At 37.1% G+C, this 18700-nt stretch overlaps 2 protein-coding genes across 2 annotated transcripts; one reads left to right on the top strand and one right to left on the bottom strand.

Moving 5' to 3' along the window:
• Positions 1 to 649: 649 nt before the first annotated feature.
• On the bottom strand, positions 650 to 5458 carry si:ch211-210c8.6. The gene is made up of 5 exons (XM_042492687.1): positions 5264 to 5458; positions 3471 to 3576; positions 3138 to 3244; positions 2751 to 2923; positions 650 to 2055 (listed from the first exon to the last, which is right to left on the bottom strand). Exons 1-5 carry the CDS (start codon positions 5421 to 5423, stop codon positions 1777 to 1779), a joined length of 825 nt encoding a protein of 274 aa, XP_042348621.1. The 5' UTR covers positions 5424 to 5458; the 3' UTR covers positions 650 to 1776.
• Positions 3587 to 11362, top strand: bin2a (bridging integrator 2a). The gene is made up of 13 exons (XM_042492686.1): positions 3587 to 3778; positions 6999 to 7111; positions 7199 to 7279; positions 7936 to 7990; positions 8078 to 8172; positions 8345 to 8440; positions 8585 to 8692; positions 8780 to 8865; positions 8943 to 9018; positions 9109 to 9191; positions 10300 to 10903; positions 11004 to 11073; positions 11206 to 11362. Exons 2-12 carry the CDS (start codon positions 7028 to 7030, stop codon positions 11055 to 11057), a joined length of 1422 nt encoding a protein of 473 aa, XP_042348620.1. The 5' UTR covers positions 3587 to 3778; positions 6999 to 7027; the 3' UTR covers positions 11058 to 11073; positions 11206 to 11362.
• The last annotated feature ends 7338 nt before the right edge of the window (positions 11363 to 18700 follow it).

The raw sequence follows: 18700 nt of genomic DNA on the forward strand, positions 1-18700 counted from the left end.
TGTGTCTGAATGCAGCACAAGAAAACTGATATTGATCCAGGTCTGTGGTCGATGTGAGGGTCTAAGGACAGAGGGATGTCGTGTGCTGTAACACCCTCTGAGGAAAACTGATTTGTGATTAAGGGCTTTTTTTAAAAAATCGACTTTACTTGACTTAAACGTTGTTATGCTTATACTTGACCACGCAGGAAAGCAACTGCTAATAGCTGTGAACAATTCCACATTGGAGAGGACAGAAAGGACAGGCTCTATTGTCTAAATATGAGGATAATGTGCACATTTCCAGAAGGTCTGTTGTGGAAAACATTCAACACCTTGCACTTAGTTGTATACAGAAAAAGTAATAAAAAATAGTGGTAACAAATTGGAAAAAACAATCTTGAGAAACCTTGGCTTCTTTCTGGACAATCACCGAGTGAAGTGGAAGAGAGTTTCTGTGTCTCTTCAGCTGTTCTGATGAAGCATACGGGCAGTTTTAGTGGTGTTTTTCGAGTGAGTGACGACTGCTCTGGTTTGACATTGATGGCCTCCTTCACTCCTCGAACACCTTTGCTTGTGATTTTAAACTCACATGACTCAATCTTCACAGACTTTATTGCAGAGATGCTCTTTTCTGACACACCACAAAACGCTCTTCAACAGCATCATGTAAAGAATTGTGATAAACTGGAGTTTATTTTACAGAGTAATTACAAAGTGACAGAAAAAAGTACATTGCAACTTATTTCACAATATCTGCATTTTGCTTAGGAGAGCACCTAAAGGTATACTATGCAGACTTCTAAAAATGGATTCATACAAAGGTAATCCCTCTCAATCATCACTTGTTGATTTTCTTAGGCCTAGTCTATACAAACACAGGTATTTTGTTTTGTAAAAAAGATTTTTCTCTCCTTTGTTTTCAAAAGATTTCAGAGCAGTGCTATAAAACTAAAAAATAGTTTTATAGCACTGCACAAAAAAACACAAAAAAACTGAGGTGCTATTAAAAGCATGACAAACCAGCAGGTGGTGATATAACCGTAACCATTAAGCCATGCAAAAAGGAGAAGACGTCTGAAGCCTGAAAACAGCTGTTACTGTGAGGCTACCTGAAGCAGTCACCTCTGAAGAACAGTCTGATGCGTTTATTGCTCAATACAGTAAAAAAGCAACTGTATCTTTCTGTATAAACATGTAAAAAGTCCTGTCAAAACAGGCAGAGCTGGCACTAATTTGGTCACGTCTGCTATTGCATGAAATATTGCCTCATTTGTGACGTCTCACAAAGAAGATAACGTTGCACAAGCTGATGTCTGAAGCTAAAAACTTCAGTTCAACACTGAAAAAGGACTTTCTGAAAATATTTACCATGAGGAGTTTTGCTTTTAGTGTCCCACAAAGCAGTCTGCATGTGGACAAAAGACCAGAACACATTAAATAAAAGCTATATTTTAAAATACACCTGAATACATGGGACAAGGCGTTGTTTTCTTGTTATTTTAATGTGTTCGTGTGTTCCCGGGCTCAGTGCGCAAGTGAGATCTGGCCTTAATAAAGAGGTAGCGATTAGGTGCCAGACCATAACAGCAAGAGGACAAAATCGAGGACACAGCCCAAGAAATGCAATATGATGAATGAGAGGGAATCATGTCTTTCATGTCTGCTAACAATACTGTTCACAGACAAGTGAGTGAAAATTGCTGCATAGTATACCTTTAATGTGAGTACCTTCTTTGTTTGAGGCAATTATTGGTTCAGCGGTTGAGAAAATGTTTGTCACTGTTCACTGAAACATCAAAATTTCGGCCATGGCCACAGAAGAGGGGTGTTCTTGATGTAGTCCTGGAAGCCCGGGTCAGATCCCCATTTCTTCATGGCCTGCTTTTCCAGGATCGGCACGCCGCTGACGTAACGTAGCAGGAACCAGACGAAGAGAGGCGACGCCACACTAAGATACTGGGGGCCCTCCATCACCGATGAGGCTGAGAGCCACAGACCCGACCACTGCAGGATCTCTCCGAAATAGTTTGGGTGTCTGCTGTAAGCCCACAGTCCACTCTGGATGAACTTCCCCTGAAGGCATGAGAGCAAATTGGACATTAAAGTTACACTCAGTGAATGATGCATGAAGGCAGATACTCAACCTGCCTTGCTTGAGGGCCACTTTTCAAAATAACAGGAGGTCAAGGGGCCAGTCACAGCAGTTCCATACATGTTTCTAGGATTTTAGGACATTTCTAGGATTTTGGGGATGTTTCTCATCTTTTTGGGCGTTTCTTAGAGTTAAGGATGTTCCTAGGATTTTTGACATTTCTCAGATTTCAGGACATTTCTAGGAATTAAGGACATTTATAGGATTTTAGGATGTTTCTGAGATTTTTGGACATTTCTAGGATTGTAGCATATTCCAAGGATTTTAAGACATTTCTGCTATTTTACAACATTTTTAAGATTTCAGGACGTTTTGGGGATTTTAATACATTTCTATGATTTCAGGACATTTCCAAGGTTGAGGACATTAGGGGCATTAGGGGGGTCCTCTACTGGATAAACAAGCTCGATTTTGATGCTGTTTTAAATTCTCTGGCCCCGTATTTATACTAAAAATACAAAAATAATTCCCATTGTGAATCACTTTGTTTTTATTGTGAATTAGATATTGGTTGGGGGACCACCTGGCACCCTATTGGGGGCAAGATTAGGCCCGCGGGCCACAAGTTGAGTATTCCTGCATTAAGGGCTGCACAGTATGAGGTCTGTTAACTTACAGCATTATCTGGGTCACGCTTGAAAAGCCATTTCTGCTGGTCAGCGATCGCCTCAGCGGCAAAGCCAAGGCCCCATATTGTCCAGCCAATGTAGTCCCTCGTTCCCAGAGGCACATCTCGCTTCTCGCTGTTCAGCATAAGGGTGGGCAGGAGGGTCATAAATACCCATACGGCTGTGAGAAACGAGAAAATGCATCATCTTAAACCGACCTTAATACCACCATCAGCTAAATGCATTAAACTCACAGTAACCAACAACATCTGGAATAAATGCATACTAAGAGAGAAACTAGACAGTGATTTATCCAACTCAACCCTCCCTTCACTTGTGCACCGAGTTGGTCAAGGACTGCGACAATGAAGAGGAAGGCGTTAACATCACTGCACCTTGAATACTCCAATATACGAAGAACGTCCCTGGGCTGTCTCTGACATTGTTGAACCTGCGATCATGACCGTCCTTCAAGATCCGCATGAAGAGGAATGTCCCCAGCCTGCAGAGAGAACATGGTTAACGTCCGCTCACATTAACCAAAGGCATTATTCATTAACCCAACTTTAAGGTTTCACATTCATGAGTGCCTCCTCTGACCTCCACACCAACCCTCCAAAGCTTAAACTGCAGGTTTCAATGAGATATAATCAGTATTCTTCTGTTGCACTTTTATTCAGCTGTGCAGGGGGGGTGTCAATGTTGAACAATGGGGGTCGACCACTCACCTGAGCCCCCACGCCGTCACCAACCCAGTCTGCACCTTCTGACGGACGTGATTGGCTCCTCCCCAGATACGACTCAGGTGGGCAAGCAGTATAAAAGTGCCAGATCCTGGAAGGAAAAGGAGAGTGAGTGTGAGTGTTGGGACGTGGGCATGGCGGATGGCTCTACTTGTTGCACAGTAAGGCGTGTTCAATAAATCTTTTACCCAGGATACTGCAGACAATTGGTTCCAAAGTTCAAGGGTAAACTATCCAGGAGCGCAGAGCACGGCGGAGAACCAGGAGCAGACGAGTCAGAGAGAAGTGTCAAGGTGATTCATTTGTCAAATTGTGAAAGAAATCAGTCATTTGTGTCGACAGGTAAGCTCCACTGTTCTACATGATTTGATAATTGTCTGCATTTGAGCCTAAAGGCACGCTTCACTTCGACTTTTCAACTTTTTAAGATCAAAACTTGTCACGAGAGTCAATCATCTTATTAAAACTCACAGTACAACTGGTTAAATGTGAGGAGACTGGCTGCGATTTGAGATTATTTAAGTCATTGATTTCATTATCTGGTCAATCGTTTGATTGAAAAAGTGTAAAAAAAAAAAAAAAAATCACATCTTTAACAACTTTTTAAAGCTCCAAGTGACCCCTTCCCGTCAATCGTTTTATCCAACCCACAGTTCAAAGAAACCCCAAAGAGATTCAGTTTGCTTTAACATAAGACATGACCACGAAATATGTCATGGGTTAGGGTTAGGGGACTACTGTGGACTACTAAAATACTGAACTACTAATTAAACTACTGTTAGAATTAAGTTAAATAAAGTGGCAACTGTTATAGTCTACACTTAAATTAAAGTATTGTTACAGTTAAGTTAAATTAATTACCCACTGTTTTATGATAAAATAAAGTGCTGTTATACATTAAACTACTGTTACAAAAAAGGTAAAGTAGTCACAATAAGGTTAAACAAAGTAGTGACTGTTGTATAATTAAGTTAAATAAAGTGCTGTTTTGAAGTTAATGTACTTTTCATATTAAATAAAGTAGCAACTGGTATGCAATAAACTTAAATAAAGTACTTTTATGATAAAGTTAAATAAAATACTATTTTTGTGAATTTAAATTAAGAATTGTTATAATAAATTTCTTTACAAGACTGCTTTAATTAAATTAAAGCATTTTCGTAACTATATATACTCTACTTTTGCAATATAGTCATTTTAGACACCCGCGTGGAATAAGCAGGGATACACTGTATAACAGATATATCGACCACCCCTTTTAATAGCCAGCTACTACTGTTTTAAATTATGTTCAGGCATTTTAAACTCAGAGTGATTTTTTTTTTTTTTTTTTTTACAAATGTAAATGTAAGATCAGGTAGCAGAAATGTTAAATGTTAGAGGAGACAGGCTGAATGGGCCCCCGAGTCTTTCTCTACGGCCCTGCTGACAGAGGACCATGACGTTAAGCTGATTGGGTCTGTACGCTGCTTCTTAAGATGAAGGAGGAGCTCTCTGCTGTTTCACAACAAACCTTTAGATAACAGCTTGTATAATCATGAAAGTTCGATATGTAAATGCACAAAAAAAAGTTTGTTGTTTTTTGTAAATCAAATACCAATCCAACCTGAATTGGGGTTAATTCGAGGCTTTTTGCGCTCAAACATGATTCGCTTTTCTTTGGAGTCGAGTTTGGGTTAAATTGGCTCCACATAACAAGTAAGGTTGCAAAACCAGTCAGCACATGGCCTTAAGACAACACTCACAAAGGCGAATTTTTGCCAGTTTTTGTTCGTTACCTGCCAAATCATAAAACTTCTCGGTCCTGAAGGCTGCAGCCAGAGCCCAGCCGGCCCACTGGATGCCCAGGTCGGTGACGGCGCATTTGACCAGCGTGCTGCCCATGATCATGTCCTGCAGCTCGGCCAGCAGCGCAGGAAACTGATCCGAGTTTATCATAGAGCCACTCCTCCGACAAAAACACGAATATAAACTCTCTGGTTAAAGTTCACCGCTGCCATACTACAATTGGGAGTGGCTTAACCGCAGGGGACTCTGGGTGTTGTAGTTATTAGAGGATTACTGCGGTTCCTTAAGATGCAGCTCCACATTTCACCGAGAGGCACTGGGTTTAATTTTCTGCCACTTTATACTTAATCAGTAGTTGATGAAATATTAACAGACTTTTACGGAATAACAGTAATGGTAACACACTGAAAAAGTGCATTACAGGTAAAAATTCTGCACTTGAAAATAATCTTTATTTGTATAGCACCTTTCTACAAGAAATGCAGCCTAATATGCTTTACAACTAAGAAATTACATGCAGCAAATGCTTCACATCAAAAGACATAGAAGACATAAAGATAATAAACACTGCAAGTGAAAAGTGAAGAGGGACAGGCCTACCACACATAGGTCCAGGGGCCATCTGGGCTTTCACCAGAAATATTTCCCTTGAAGACACATGTACAGACCAGGCAGAAATGCAAAATGACCACAAAAGATGCAAAGGTACAGCAAAGACATACAAAATAACTACAAAAATGGGCTAAACACCCACAAAGAGAGAGTAAATTACTACAAGGGGACCCCAAACAACAATAAAAAAAGACACAAAATGACCTTATGGAAAATGACTACATAAGATACCAAATGACCTCACAAAGATACAAAACTACTATAAGATACAAAACAAAGGCCAAACTGACACAAAGTGCAATATTTCAAGTTTCTTTTTAGTTCCCAGAATGTTCTACTTAAAGTTAGGGTAACATTTCTATAAACATCAAAAAATGTTCAAAATGTTTTTTAATCTTTTAATTTGTTAACACCTCACATTACATTACATTTTCAATTAAAAAAAACATCTGTAATCTCAGTCCTCAATAATATGATCTGAATGTTGCTTTGAAAAGGTTCTTCCTTTGTTCTCATGTAACATTATGGGAATGTTTTATAAAAAGAACATTCTCTGATCTGTCACCTCTCAACATCACCAAAACATCGTCAGACTGTCGCAGTTAAAACGTTATGTCTTAGTCAGCATTTAACCTAAAGGAACATTATCTGAAAAAATAAACATCTTAAAAGGTTCTTTGAACATTAGATTAAATGTTTTCTTTAAAACATTATTGCAACTTGTAGGTAACGTTAGTGGGAACGTTGCCTGTTAGCTGGGGTAGTTATCGTATGTAAAATGAGAAATTAAAGTACAAAGATGACATGAAAAATAAATCTTGTAGTAGTAATATAATATATAGTGTATGCACAATACAATACACAATAATAATAAATAATAGCACAAGACTATGAAATATATATAACAGAAATAGAAAAAATGCCACAATACAAACATTATAAAGTCATTCATCATTTATTATCATGATGTGATATGATTAATATAATGTAATTTATTTACTACTACTTGTAGTCTTACTCCCAACACAATGGTAATATTTTATATATATTTGACATGGTGCAGGTGTGTTGTTAATCAAAAAACATTTCTTCTCTGTTTGTCTTCATTATCAGGTATAAACACAGACAAGACAAGACAAGACATGGCCGACAGCACGAGTCCAAAAGGCAGCTCTGGTGACTTTGCTAAAAAAGTGCAAAGACAGCTGAGCAGAGGCAAAGAAAAGGTCTGCAGTTTTTTTGTTTCCCAGAAAACAATAGAAAGAATTCATATTTAAGTAGTTGTTGCACTGAGGCATGTTGTTTTTCTGCAGGTGCTGCAAAAGCTGGGGAAGACAGTGGTGACCAGAGATGACCAGTTTGAACATTGTCTCCAACAGTTTAATGACCAGCAGGTATCAAACTCCTGACTGATCAGAAAATAAGAATGTACCTTTTTGTGAGCAGTGAAATGTTTGAACAATTGAATAAAAAAATGGGTTAAAGGGACAGTTCACCCCAAAATACAAAACACGTATTTTTTTCCTCTCACGTGTAGTGTAATTATCAAAATATTTTGCATTTCTTCCCGGTCATGTCACACTTCATTCTGTGCAGTGATACTCTTGGCGGGTTTAGTTCAGTAGCAAGAAAATAGTTCCTACATTAAACTGGTGACAACAAGGTCTGTGGATTATTTTAAGTTATTTAAGTCATGATTTCTGAAAGAGCAATCGCTGTTGAGTTTGTCAAATTTATATTTTTGGCGCTTTGAGCACCACAATCCATGTGCCATCTAGTTCCATTATATCAGAGAGAAGGTAGACATCTCTACGTCTGATATCTCCAACACTGTGCAACTCACACCAAAGCAATCTAGACTGATAAAAAGCACTACAGGTAAGAATACAAATATGTGTTTTGGATTTTGGAGTGAACTGTCCCTTTAAAAACAAACATTTCCACTGCTGTCTCTGTGTGGATGATTTACTTATCTACTCCGAAAATCAAACATCATAAAAGTCATAAATCTTTAGACTGACAATCATGCAAACCTTTTGTCTATTTGCAGACTGATGGGAACCGGATATACAAGGACCTGAGAAACTACATCAGTGCTGTCAGAGGTGAAACATTTTTTTGCTTGTAGATGCTGCAGAGCTGCAGATTTGTGTCCTCTGCAGCTCTCACACAGACAATTCTGCTTGTTACAGACATGCGTGAAGCTTCGAGACGCCTCTCCCAGTCCCTGTTTGATGCTTATGAGACTGACTGGGCTGGAGAGGAAGATTTAGGAGCCATTGTAGAGGTAAATATCGAGTGATAAACACAAAAGCCACAGCAGCACCACATCTACCACTGCACATTTGTGTTTTACAAGTGCAAAAGCAAGCAGGAGCGCCGGGGGGAACCAGAACGCCTTCTCTCCCACTCTCTTCATACATAATTAATGCAATATTTATGCTGTGCCTTTTAATAAGGGAGAGGACCTCCTGTGGAATGACTTCGAGGTGAAGCTATTAGACCAGGCCGTACGCACCATGGAGTCCTACGTGAGCCAATTCCCAGATGTCAAGGTAAGACAAGAGGAAGCATGCAAGTAAACAGAAGTCAGACAGGAAATAAAGGCCTCAGAGCAAACACACAAAACCCTACAAAGACAAACAAGTCGTTCACACATGCTCACACACGTAATATATCTGGGTCTTTTTAATCTGCAGGAGAAAGTAGCCAAAAGGGGAAGAAAACTGGTTGACTACGACTCCTCCCGTCACCACCTGGAGGCACTGCAGACTGCTAAGAAGAGGGATGATGTCAAGATAAACAAGGTTACTAATGATGACATCTCATTCTTTCTGGTGTATATCAACCTTTATTTGCTCAAAAATACATTTTGGAATTAATTTACTCTTCAGGCAGAAGAGGAGATGAATGCTGCCAAAAGTGTCTATGAAGGCATCAACACTGAGCTAAAAGAGGAGCTGCCTGCGCTCTATGAAAGGTCTGAATATTTTCTATTATCGTATGAGATGTGAGGGTGTACACGTTTTTAATGTTTTGATATTTCTTCCTTCTCAGCCGTGTCGGATGCTTTGTGACAGTCTTCTCAGCTGTGTCAAATTTACGAGACATCTTCTACAGGGAAATGAGCACGGTATGTTTTTTCAAAAGTCAGTTGGCACATAACAGTAATTCTCACAGTTTTTTATTTTTATTTTTTATAATAAGTCGTCTCCTCTTTCAGCTCAACCTTGATCTACAGAATGTGATAAAGGAGCTGCAGGCTCAGCATCCAGACAAAGTGTTTGCCCTGAAGGGAATGCAACGGTGCGTTTTTCTTCTTGGTTTAAGAATTTTTTGTTTAAATGGTCAGCAGTTCAGATGAATAGTTTGCCACAAAATTATGTCATTGACAGTGGAAGCTCTGCTTAACTTTACATCTTACAAAACACTTTAAATTATGTCTCTTTACAGCCTTATTCCAAAACACAGATACTAGCAGGGTTGTCTATTTGCAGCTCCAAAATACATTTAATGCCAATATTTCAATTTTTATTGCCAAACAGTTGAACTTTATGTCCAAAGCTGCAATGACCACTATAGTATTTGTTATATTTTCCTCACTGATGGTGCCTTAGTCACCGTACATCCCACAAAATGTTTCCCAATAAACTTTTATTTTAGGATCAGGACTTTTAAAGGAGTTGCGTGTAACATTTAGGGGAATTTAGAGAGAGATAGAGATAGAGATTGAGAGACTTTATTGTCCACCTCAGAGGAAGTTTGTCTGTAGCTTCACTCAGACATAACCAAGATACATACAAACACATAAAACAATTCAACAGTAAAAATGCACAAATGTACAAATTTAAGATGTTGCAAACAGGCAAGTAGGAGCATTATATATATATAAATAATAAACGAGAGCACATTTTACAAAAGTGTAGTGGCATCTAGTGGTGAGGACTGCAGATTGCTACCAGCTGAAACTTTTCCCAGTTAGATTTTTTTTGTGTGTTTATAGTTCAGGAGGTTTTTACCAGGAGCCAAGCTATCTGCAGAGGTCTCTTTTACTCCAGAATCAAACTGACCAGGTGATTGAAGTAGTAAAAACACTGAAGAAACGCACATTAGTGGTTAAAAAAAACCTCAATTTCTTTAACTCTGCTTGTCTCAAAGGGGCTGCGAATACTCAGAAATGTGAATGGCCCTTTCTAGAGCCAGTTTTTGGTTTGTCCGTTCTAGGAAAACACAATGATTCTTATGTTCAAATTATTTTAACTAAAGAAAACAATATATTCCATTTCTGCCGATAAAACCCCTCTATTCCTACACTTTCGACCTCTGATAACTTGATGTCTTTATCAGGGGATAGATGCAAAACATTCAGTTTTCTTGCTTTTTATTTGATATTACTCTTGCAAAAATATTTCAGGTATGGGTCCCTGAAAAGACGAACTCTGATATCCCCCAAGGCCTGGAAAGCCAGCTTCTCTGAGTTTCACAGGAGCTATAGTCCCAGGCCGAGCCAGAGGTTCAGTTTGAGGTCCCCGGACAAACCTCGCCACGGCACTCTTTCCAGAGAGAGCAGCACCCTCGCAGTCACCCCACAACCACCTCTGACAGAGAGCTCTGAGTCCAGGGACCTGGACGCAGCATCCAGGGACCTGGACGCAGCATCCAGCCACAGTGACGTCCCCGGCTCTCCTGCACAAGAAGCCAGAAACGAGCTGAACTCTGGAGAAGGAAGCAGTCAGGTGGAAGAGGAGAAGGGAAAGAAAGAAGAGGAGTCTGAGCTGACGCCTCCTGCAGAATCTGATAATAAGGGAGAAAGTGAGAAAGCTCCACCGAGTGACAGCAGCTCTGAACTAAACAACTCCTGTGACTCAGAGAGTTTGGAGCTCCAGCTGTCTGCAGCAGACGACAGCCCACTGCACATTGAAGAGGAGGACCTCGACGCTCCTAAACCAAACGGATTGGAGAATGGGGATGTTTCTGGGTTAAACTCTGACACTAAGGAGCTGAGCACTCCTCACAAGGTTTGTCATTTGATAAGCTGAGGAATGTGTTGTGCACATCTCCTATAAGTGTTGTTTTCTGTTGTGACCCTCCTACATGAGTTTTTTGTGTCCCATTCAGGATGCTGCAGCAGAAAAACAAGTGTCTCTGGACTCAAAAACCACAGATGTTTAAAATATTGCAACCTTAGGTTTGTATGTTTTTCATGCACATAATACATATTGTCATTCTCCTTAATCTCTTCCCTCTTGTTTCTCTTTTTATCTGGTATTTGACTGAGCTTTTTATAAATCCGTGTCTGCCCTGTGTTGATTTTAAACAGAGGCACAGAAGAGACTGACGTCAACAGCTGCAGGAGAGAAAAAATGTGGGACAGCCGCTCTGAAGTGTCCAACTGTGATGTCGTAAATGATAAACCGTGCTTTGATTTGTTGGTGTTAGTTTATTTTATTTATCTTTTATTGAAATCGGGTGTACATACAGTGCAGAATATGGGTTAAGTCATATTTTTATAAGTTTCATCCTCAGTATCCTTTTAAAAGTATAGATAAATGACTGCAGGACTGGACTTTATCTCACAGATTCCTTTAAATTCTGCAACAAACATTTTAAAATCAGAGTTTTATATGTGTGTGCACATAATGCAATGCACAAATAGGTTTACATTGTAATAAAACTTTCTTACTGACTACAGCACAGTCACAGTATGCAGATTTACAGTGCTGCTTCAATTCCCATTTTAGTTTAAATGAAATGTAAACATGTTTGATATTTTTCACTCACTAAACTGGAATCTGTCAATTATTGTAGCACTGATAATAAACCATTATATAATTCTAAACAACGATCCTTTTTTTGTATCACATTTATGCTAATGTGTTGTATATGCATATACAGACATAAAGAAATTGTCATGAAATGTGTACACAACAAATCCCTCAATCTTGTTTCATTTAATTTAAAATAAAGTGTCAACAGCTGTGGTCTCTTCTCTGCCAATGGAGGTTTTAAAATGATAAGTGAAAAGAACGAGCTCTCACTCAGCTCAGATTTCTCAGCTGACTTCACTGTGAACCCAACATGACTTAAATTATAGGAGAAGTTAAGAGGTATGGCTTCCTCCTTTGAGAGTTATCTACAACAAAAGCTGTTTGGACTAAATGTCTAAAGAGAAGAAACATAGTTGAATTCCAGAGCTAAAATGTTTGAATTGTCTGGCCATGAGGTCAGTCTTTATTGGATTACTTTGATAAAAGAAAATATGTTTTTGCTTTATTCATTATGAGAAAAAAACATACTTCCTGAAATGTATTTTGGTCCGTTGACCCCAATGTCTCCCCAGTGTCTCTCACTTCCTAAATTTTAACAATGGTAACAGTAAGGGTTTTTTATTATGGTAATCAGATTTAGGACACAGAAACCACTTACTGAATGTCCTGATTTTATAAGAGCTTCTCTGTGAAAAATGAACTCAAATGTGGCCGTTGGTGGATCTTCCTACAGGCAACGTGGCAGCACGCCATCAGGAGGGACGGACACTTAAAACTTTTTCTTTTTTCTTCCATTCATATAAATCAAACAAAAGGGAAAGGGTGGTGTGGAGTGTATGTGGAGAGCATTAGAGAAAGATAAAATGAAAAGGCAAAAAACATCTCAGGTGCAGTACAAACAGAAGCAGACGAAATCTGCAAATATGCACTTAGTGTACTTACTCGTTTGTTATTTAGTATTGATTTTTTTTCATTTGTGTGTTTATGTGTGTGCTCCCCATTCAGCCTCTAATCTGGGTGAAACAAACATAAAAACTGATGAAAAAGAGATAGATGAACAACCTCATCCTAAACCACCACTAAAGTATTATTATTGTTATAATAATAATAATAATAATAATAATAATAATAATTATAATAATAAAACTGCATTTTTGGGTGTGGGTGCCAGAGGAAATTTTCCTCAGGTACTGAAAGTGCTGGGTCACTGAATGTGTGACCAAGAGGAACCACAGACATTTTGACTGACAGCATTCAAGCTACTGTTTCACAGGTTTAAGCAGATTTGAACTCTTTCCATTCCTTTTTTTTTAAAAAAAAAACAAAAACGTGTAGTCATCTGGATGATTATTCCCCCAGTGACGTGAACTCTGGAGCTGTCACTCTGTCAGCTTGAGAGAAAGCCGACTTGTGTAACAGAGTGTGGGCAGACTTAGAAGATTTTTGTTGTTGTTTACAAAAACAGGGAGGAAGGAGAGCTGTGTTTTGACTGGACAATATCATTATATATATATATATATATATATATATATATATATATCCATACATCAGTCCAACTGAATACGAATGGCTTTGTGACTTCTTTTAATTAGAGCACTCCACTAATTTCACACTCAATGATCCGTTTACTCGTCTTTAAAGAGCATCAATCAGCCTGTGAAAACACCTTTAGTGTCATCGGTGTCTCCTGTGGCTTTGTGTTAACTCTGAGAAAAATAATCACAGTGACGTCATGTCAACTTTGGCTCATGGTTTGAGAAATGTGGTTGCTTCCCATGAGAGGAAGGATGTCGGGTGCGCCCCAAAATCTGACTGGCACATTGCTGGTTTGAGCCAGTCTGCCGTGGAAAACAAAACACCACATGCCCACACAGCAATGTTAACAATAAACACACATTTCATGCAGCTTGTTAAGGCTTAATCAAAAAGAAAAAAAACTAGCACACTGTCTCTGCTAACACTTTAAAGCTGTGACAATATGAAATCTGCCACTGCCAAATGGAGTGCAGCAAATAAAAGATGCTACCATGCTGCCTTAAATGGAAGTTGTGTGCTTGAAAAAGGCACTAAAAAAGTCTGTATATTGCGGCCTCTACTGCCACATACATTATACTTATTTACCAGGCAACCACAGTATTATAATAAACCTTGTATTTTATTTTACGTTGTATTTGTATTGCATTCTTACATTTTAGCTTCTGCACTATTTTATGTTTTAGATTCTTATCAGATTTTCTTACATTTACAAGTTTTGTTTAATAGAGATTTTTTCAAACATTTGTAAGAGAAAGTTGAATTGAGCCTGAAATCTAAGAATTTCATTGCAAACAACTTCTACAGTATGATTGTTTTGTAGATGGAAATAAAAAACCTTGAAATTTGAAATTAGTTGGGACATTTTTTATTATGTTTTACCATTAAACTTCATTTTACAGACTCAACCATCAATTTAAAAATCAAAACATTTATATTGAAAATAATTCATTTCAATCCTTACTGTGGACTGGGCAGTTAAAATAAGACCATTGTCAAATTTATACATACTGTATCTGCATCATTTTCTTGTTTGTTTCTATTTTTCTAAATGTATTCATATATTTGTTTTTATTTTTTTCACATTTTAATTTCATATGAATTTGAAATATATGTTTTATTTATTCAGTTAATTATTTATATTGTTGTGTTTTATTTTATTTTGACAACAACAACAACAATTCTTGCTTGTGTTGTACGTCGCTTTGGATAAAAGCGTCTGCTAAATGAAATTGTAGAATTGTAGAATTGTAGAACAATAATAATAAATACTGTCTATATTTGTTATTGTTTTTATAAGTATATTAAAAAACAACAAATAATCTAAAATTATCTAAAAAATAAATACCAATAAATAATACAAGTTAATATACTTTAAAACAATCAAAAATGCAGTATAGTAATAAAAATAAAAATAAAGATAAAAAATAAAATAAAATACTTTTCATGTTTTCATTGCTTAATAACTATCTTAAAAAAACAAATAATCTAAAATTATATATATATAAAAAAAATACCAATAAATATTACAAGTTAATATACTTTAAAACTATGGAAAATGCACTATAGTAATAAAAATAAAAAAATAATAATAATAAAATACTTTTCATATTTTAACTGCTTAATAACTATCTTAAAAATAACAAATAATCTAAAATGATCAAAAATCAAATCTACTACTGTGCTCCACATTTTTAACCTCAGCGGTGACACATCCTGTCTGCAGACGATCTTTGACAGGGCGCGAGGGGGAGGAAAGGGAGGGGCGGAAATCGAGAGCGCGAGCTGCGTGACTCACGAGTGCAGGAGAAAAAGTATCGCTGGTTACTGTATTTCACAGACGCAGAGTTTCGGACGCCCCAACAGACTCACACACAGATTACATTTCAAACCCGGCGAGTGTGAGTTAGTTTTCTGCGCTTTGGATTCAGTTTGAGGAGTAAAAGTCGTGTTTCAGGGGCGGTTTTGTTGCGTGAGCCGCTCCGCTGCGTCCAGGTAAGATCTCACAGCAGCTGTGATGAACAATGTCTGATTGTGTCTGAGAGTCATGAAGGCTTCACCTGGAAATGTCGTTTTTTGGGCCTCGAGGTGACTTTACCTTTTTGTGTGAAGTCAGCTTTCTTCACGAGGACGAAGAAAAAGGTTTTTTTTTTTTTTTAATTTTTAAAAAGGTTAAACTGAGACAAACAATGTCAGTGTGTCGGTAACAATGGTGGAAAAGGTGTTGACCTTTTTATTTCCACGTGAGTTAAATAAATAATGTCCAATATAAACAACGCGAGGCGGATGTCAGTGAGATATGTGGCTGTTGATGGATTTTTGTGTGTTTCTTACAGGTAACAAGCGACTTAACTCACAATGGACAGTAAGTATTTATCACCTTTAATCAAGTGTTTATTTGTTGCTTTGCAAAAGTCATCCTTAATATTTTTGGCACTGCTGTGACCTGTTTGATTCCTGTAGGTATTTTGTATTCTTATTCATTTTTACTACATATCATATCCATCTTATCTTATTTTTTTAAATTATTATTATTATATTAAATATTGTATTAAATGAACTATGGTATTTGTACCTTTGTTGTACTTTTGTTTTTTTTATTTTATGATGCTTTATACTTTCATTTGACTACATTAAAGTAGCAATGATATTTCAATTAATTGATCAGTGTATTGAAATTAAAATGAATCTGCAGCTCTTTTTCACAGAAGTCTCACACAAATTTTCAAGCAAAAATGTCAAATATGCGATGCTTCCAGGTTTTCAGATGGAAAAACATTAGCGTTTTTTTTCTGGTCACAGTCACACAGCCACAGTGAACTGAATATTTTGGGTGGATTAATATTTTGGGGATTTGTTGGTTGCTTTAGGATATTAAAGTATTATTTTTTTTCAGTTTTAAATCATTGATTGATTGAGAAAATTACCTGCAGCCTTCATTTGTTTGAAATATTAGATATAGTCACTGGGTACATCTAGAACAGTTCATTGGTTCCATAAAATATCAGAAAATATGACCTATTGTCACAGATTAATCTATCAAACAGTTTGCGTTGTTATTCAAACCAAGCGGCAACCTTAATTAAGCCACTGCGCAAGTGCCAAAAAACTGTAGTTTCTTCGACTGGCCTCTTGAGGCTGGCTCCATGACTCAAGTTGACTCTGCACTTGAGTTTTTCCTAGTGAATCTTTTGGTCTTTAAAACATTAGAAAACAAAAAAAAAAAAAAAAAAGAGCTCAAAGTGATTTCATTAAAAGTTTAGTGTTATTCAACCAGCAGTCCAAATCTCCAAATATTCAATTTAAAGCAATTACGACCAATAAAAGCAGGGAATTCTCATATTAAAGAGCCCTGAATCAAATAATTTTGCCATGATTGCAGATCACTTTGGCTTTCCAATAACATTACTTTTTATTGCAACTATTTATTTGCTTGCTTTATGTTGTTGGTTTTTTTTTTTCTTCTCAAATATATTTATTGAATTTTTTTTAACATACAAGAACACAAACACAAAGGTAACACACAGCGCAGTACAACATTGGTCTGCACAGTTTATATATATATATATATATTTTTTTTTTTTTGTAGTAACATACATAAGTAACCAATATGTATGGTGGAGCAAAAAGAAAAATCCATAGCTTTAGGAATAGCTTATTCTTTTCACCTCTCAAGTAAAAATAAAAGCAGGATTTACAGTAAACTGACATATAAGTGACAAATAAAGCCCAGACCGCTGCTTTGTTTCTTTTAATGTAGTTGTAATGTTTTTGTAATGCACTATATTTAATGTATGTCTTTCCCTCTTAAATGACTTTGAATGCCTTGTGTCGTAATGTTGCTATATAAGAAAACCTGCCTTGCTCTAAAAAATGACCTAATTGGTTGCTATGGAGATAGCAATGAAAATAATGATATGAAAATAGACCGATTGGTTATCTGCTGAATGATTAATCGACTTGTATTGCTGATCACGCTTTTCTACTTCTGCTGTAGCAACATTTTTAATGCAGGTCTTGTAATTGAGTGTTTTATAGTGTGTTGTTGCTACATTTACTAAATAAAAGGCTCTCAGAAGTTCTCCCACTGGCTCAGCCGTTGCATCACAGTGGATTCGAGACTAAATAAGTGGTTGACAGGTTTTGTTTCGGTCCCGGCCCTTAATAATCAGATTACTGTGTCACAACACTTAATATTCCCTCCTCAGCCAGCAGCTCTGCAGTTACACAACTCGCTCTGAGCAGACTGTGCGCTGAAGATAGAGCCCTGTGACATTTTTAACACGCTTTTTTATCTCCCAGATTTCGATATGGTGCCTTTGACAACACTCCCAACATATACAAGCATGAATGTGACAGAGGGTGAGTACGCTGTGTGTATGTCCTCACTCGGCTTCAAATCTCTGAGCCACAGCCAACAAGTATCCTGATATCACAACCTGTGAGTTTGTGCTGTTTTATCAACACATGTCATTCTTGTGTTGTTCAGCATCAGATACGGGGCCTTTAACATCGCTTCCCACACAGGCGGACACCACCATGATTCAGGGTAACTCCTACTCCTTTTTTTGTTGTTTTTTTATGTTTTCTATTACTGGCACACAATCCAGTCTCCTGCTGGAGCCACACAGCTGTGAGACATGGCACAGTTTACTTCCTCTCCCGCACATGAGAACAATCCATGACCTTTCTACCTCGTCTTTTACCAGTCACCAGTGGTTATTTTTTAATTTTTTTTCCCCCTCACAGTGGTAACAACAGCAGCCCCCGCTGGCACAGACTCCGCAGTCGTAGCAGGTAACACTTTTTTGATTATTTTTTAAAAATTTATTCCAAAGAGGTAAAAAAGGGGAAAAAAAGAAATGATCCTACCAAAAAGTAATATTCACAGACAATGAAAAAAATAAAGAAAAAGAAATTGTCAAACACTTGATGAAAAAGAAGTACAAATATTATTTAATCCCACCTCATCTCCAGAAGTCACTGATTTATAATTTTCCAGCTTCTTTATTTATTTTATTTTTTTAGATTTTTTATTTTAAACTTTTTGCAGTACTTTTAAAAAAAAAAAAAAGAAAGAGAAACTCTGACACATCTCGCTTACTGCTGACATATTTATTGAGTGAAGAAAACAACGTTTCGGTCTAACACCTTCGCCACTTAGACTGAAACGTCAGATTTTTTTCACTCAGACAAGTGAAGAAGAAAAATGACCAAACGAGCGGACAGACAGAAAATAATATTTACAGACAATGTAAAACAGAAAAAGAAGTAATTGTCAAACACTCGATGACTTGGTTTACATATTCAAAAAAGAGTGAGAAGTACAAACTTAATTAATCCTGCCTTTTCTCCAGAAGTCATTGATTTTATAAAATATATAATATAATTAACAGCTTCCTTATTTATTTATTTATTTGTTTGTTTGTTTTTAAATTTTATTATTTATTTATTTTTTTTAGGTATTTTATTTCAAACTTTTCAGTAATAAAACAATGGATATAAAGTTAAAAG

The sequence above is a fragment of the Plectropomus leopardus genome, chromosome 8, assembly GCF_008729295.1.
Source record: "Plectropomus leopardus isolate mb chromosome 8, YSFRI_Pleo_2.0, whole genome shotgun sequence".
NCBI lineage: Eukaryota > Metazoa > Chordata > Actinopteri > Perciformes > Serranidae > Plectropomus > Plectropomus leopardus.

What these genes read in the sequence shown, in the direction of transcription:
- si:ch211-210c8.6 (XM_042492687.1), bottom strand. Translation starts at nt 5,423, where the DNA reads ATGATAAACTCGGATCAGTTTCCTGCGCTGCTGGCCGAGCTGCAGGAC. An exon ending in GAAGTTTTATGATTTGGCAG is followed by an intron (nt 3,577 to 5,263) that starts GTAACGAACAAA and finishes TTTTCCTTCCAG; the next exon opens with GATCTGGCACTTTTATACTG. An exon ending in GTGACGGCGTGGGGGCTCAG is followed by an intron (nt 3,245 to 3,470) that starts GTGAGTGGTCGA and finishes TTCTCTCTGCAG; the next exon opens with GCTGGGGACATTCCTCTTCA.
- bin2a (XM_042492686.1), top strand. Translation starts at nt 7,028, where the DNA reads ATGGCCGACAGCACGAGTCCAAAAGGCAGCTCTGGTGACTTTGCTAAA. An exon ending in CTACATCAGTGCTGTCAGAG is followed by an intron (nt 7,991 to 8,077) that starts GTGAAACATTTT and finishes TGCTTGTTACAG; the next exon opens with ACATGCGTGAAGCTTCGAGA. An exon ending in ATTTAGGAGCCATTGTAGAG is followed by an intron (nt 8,173 to 8,344) that starts GTAAATATCGAG and finishes CCTTTTAATAAG; the next exon opens with GGAGAGGACCTCCTGTGGAA.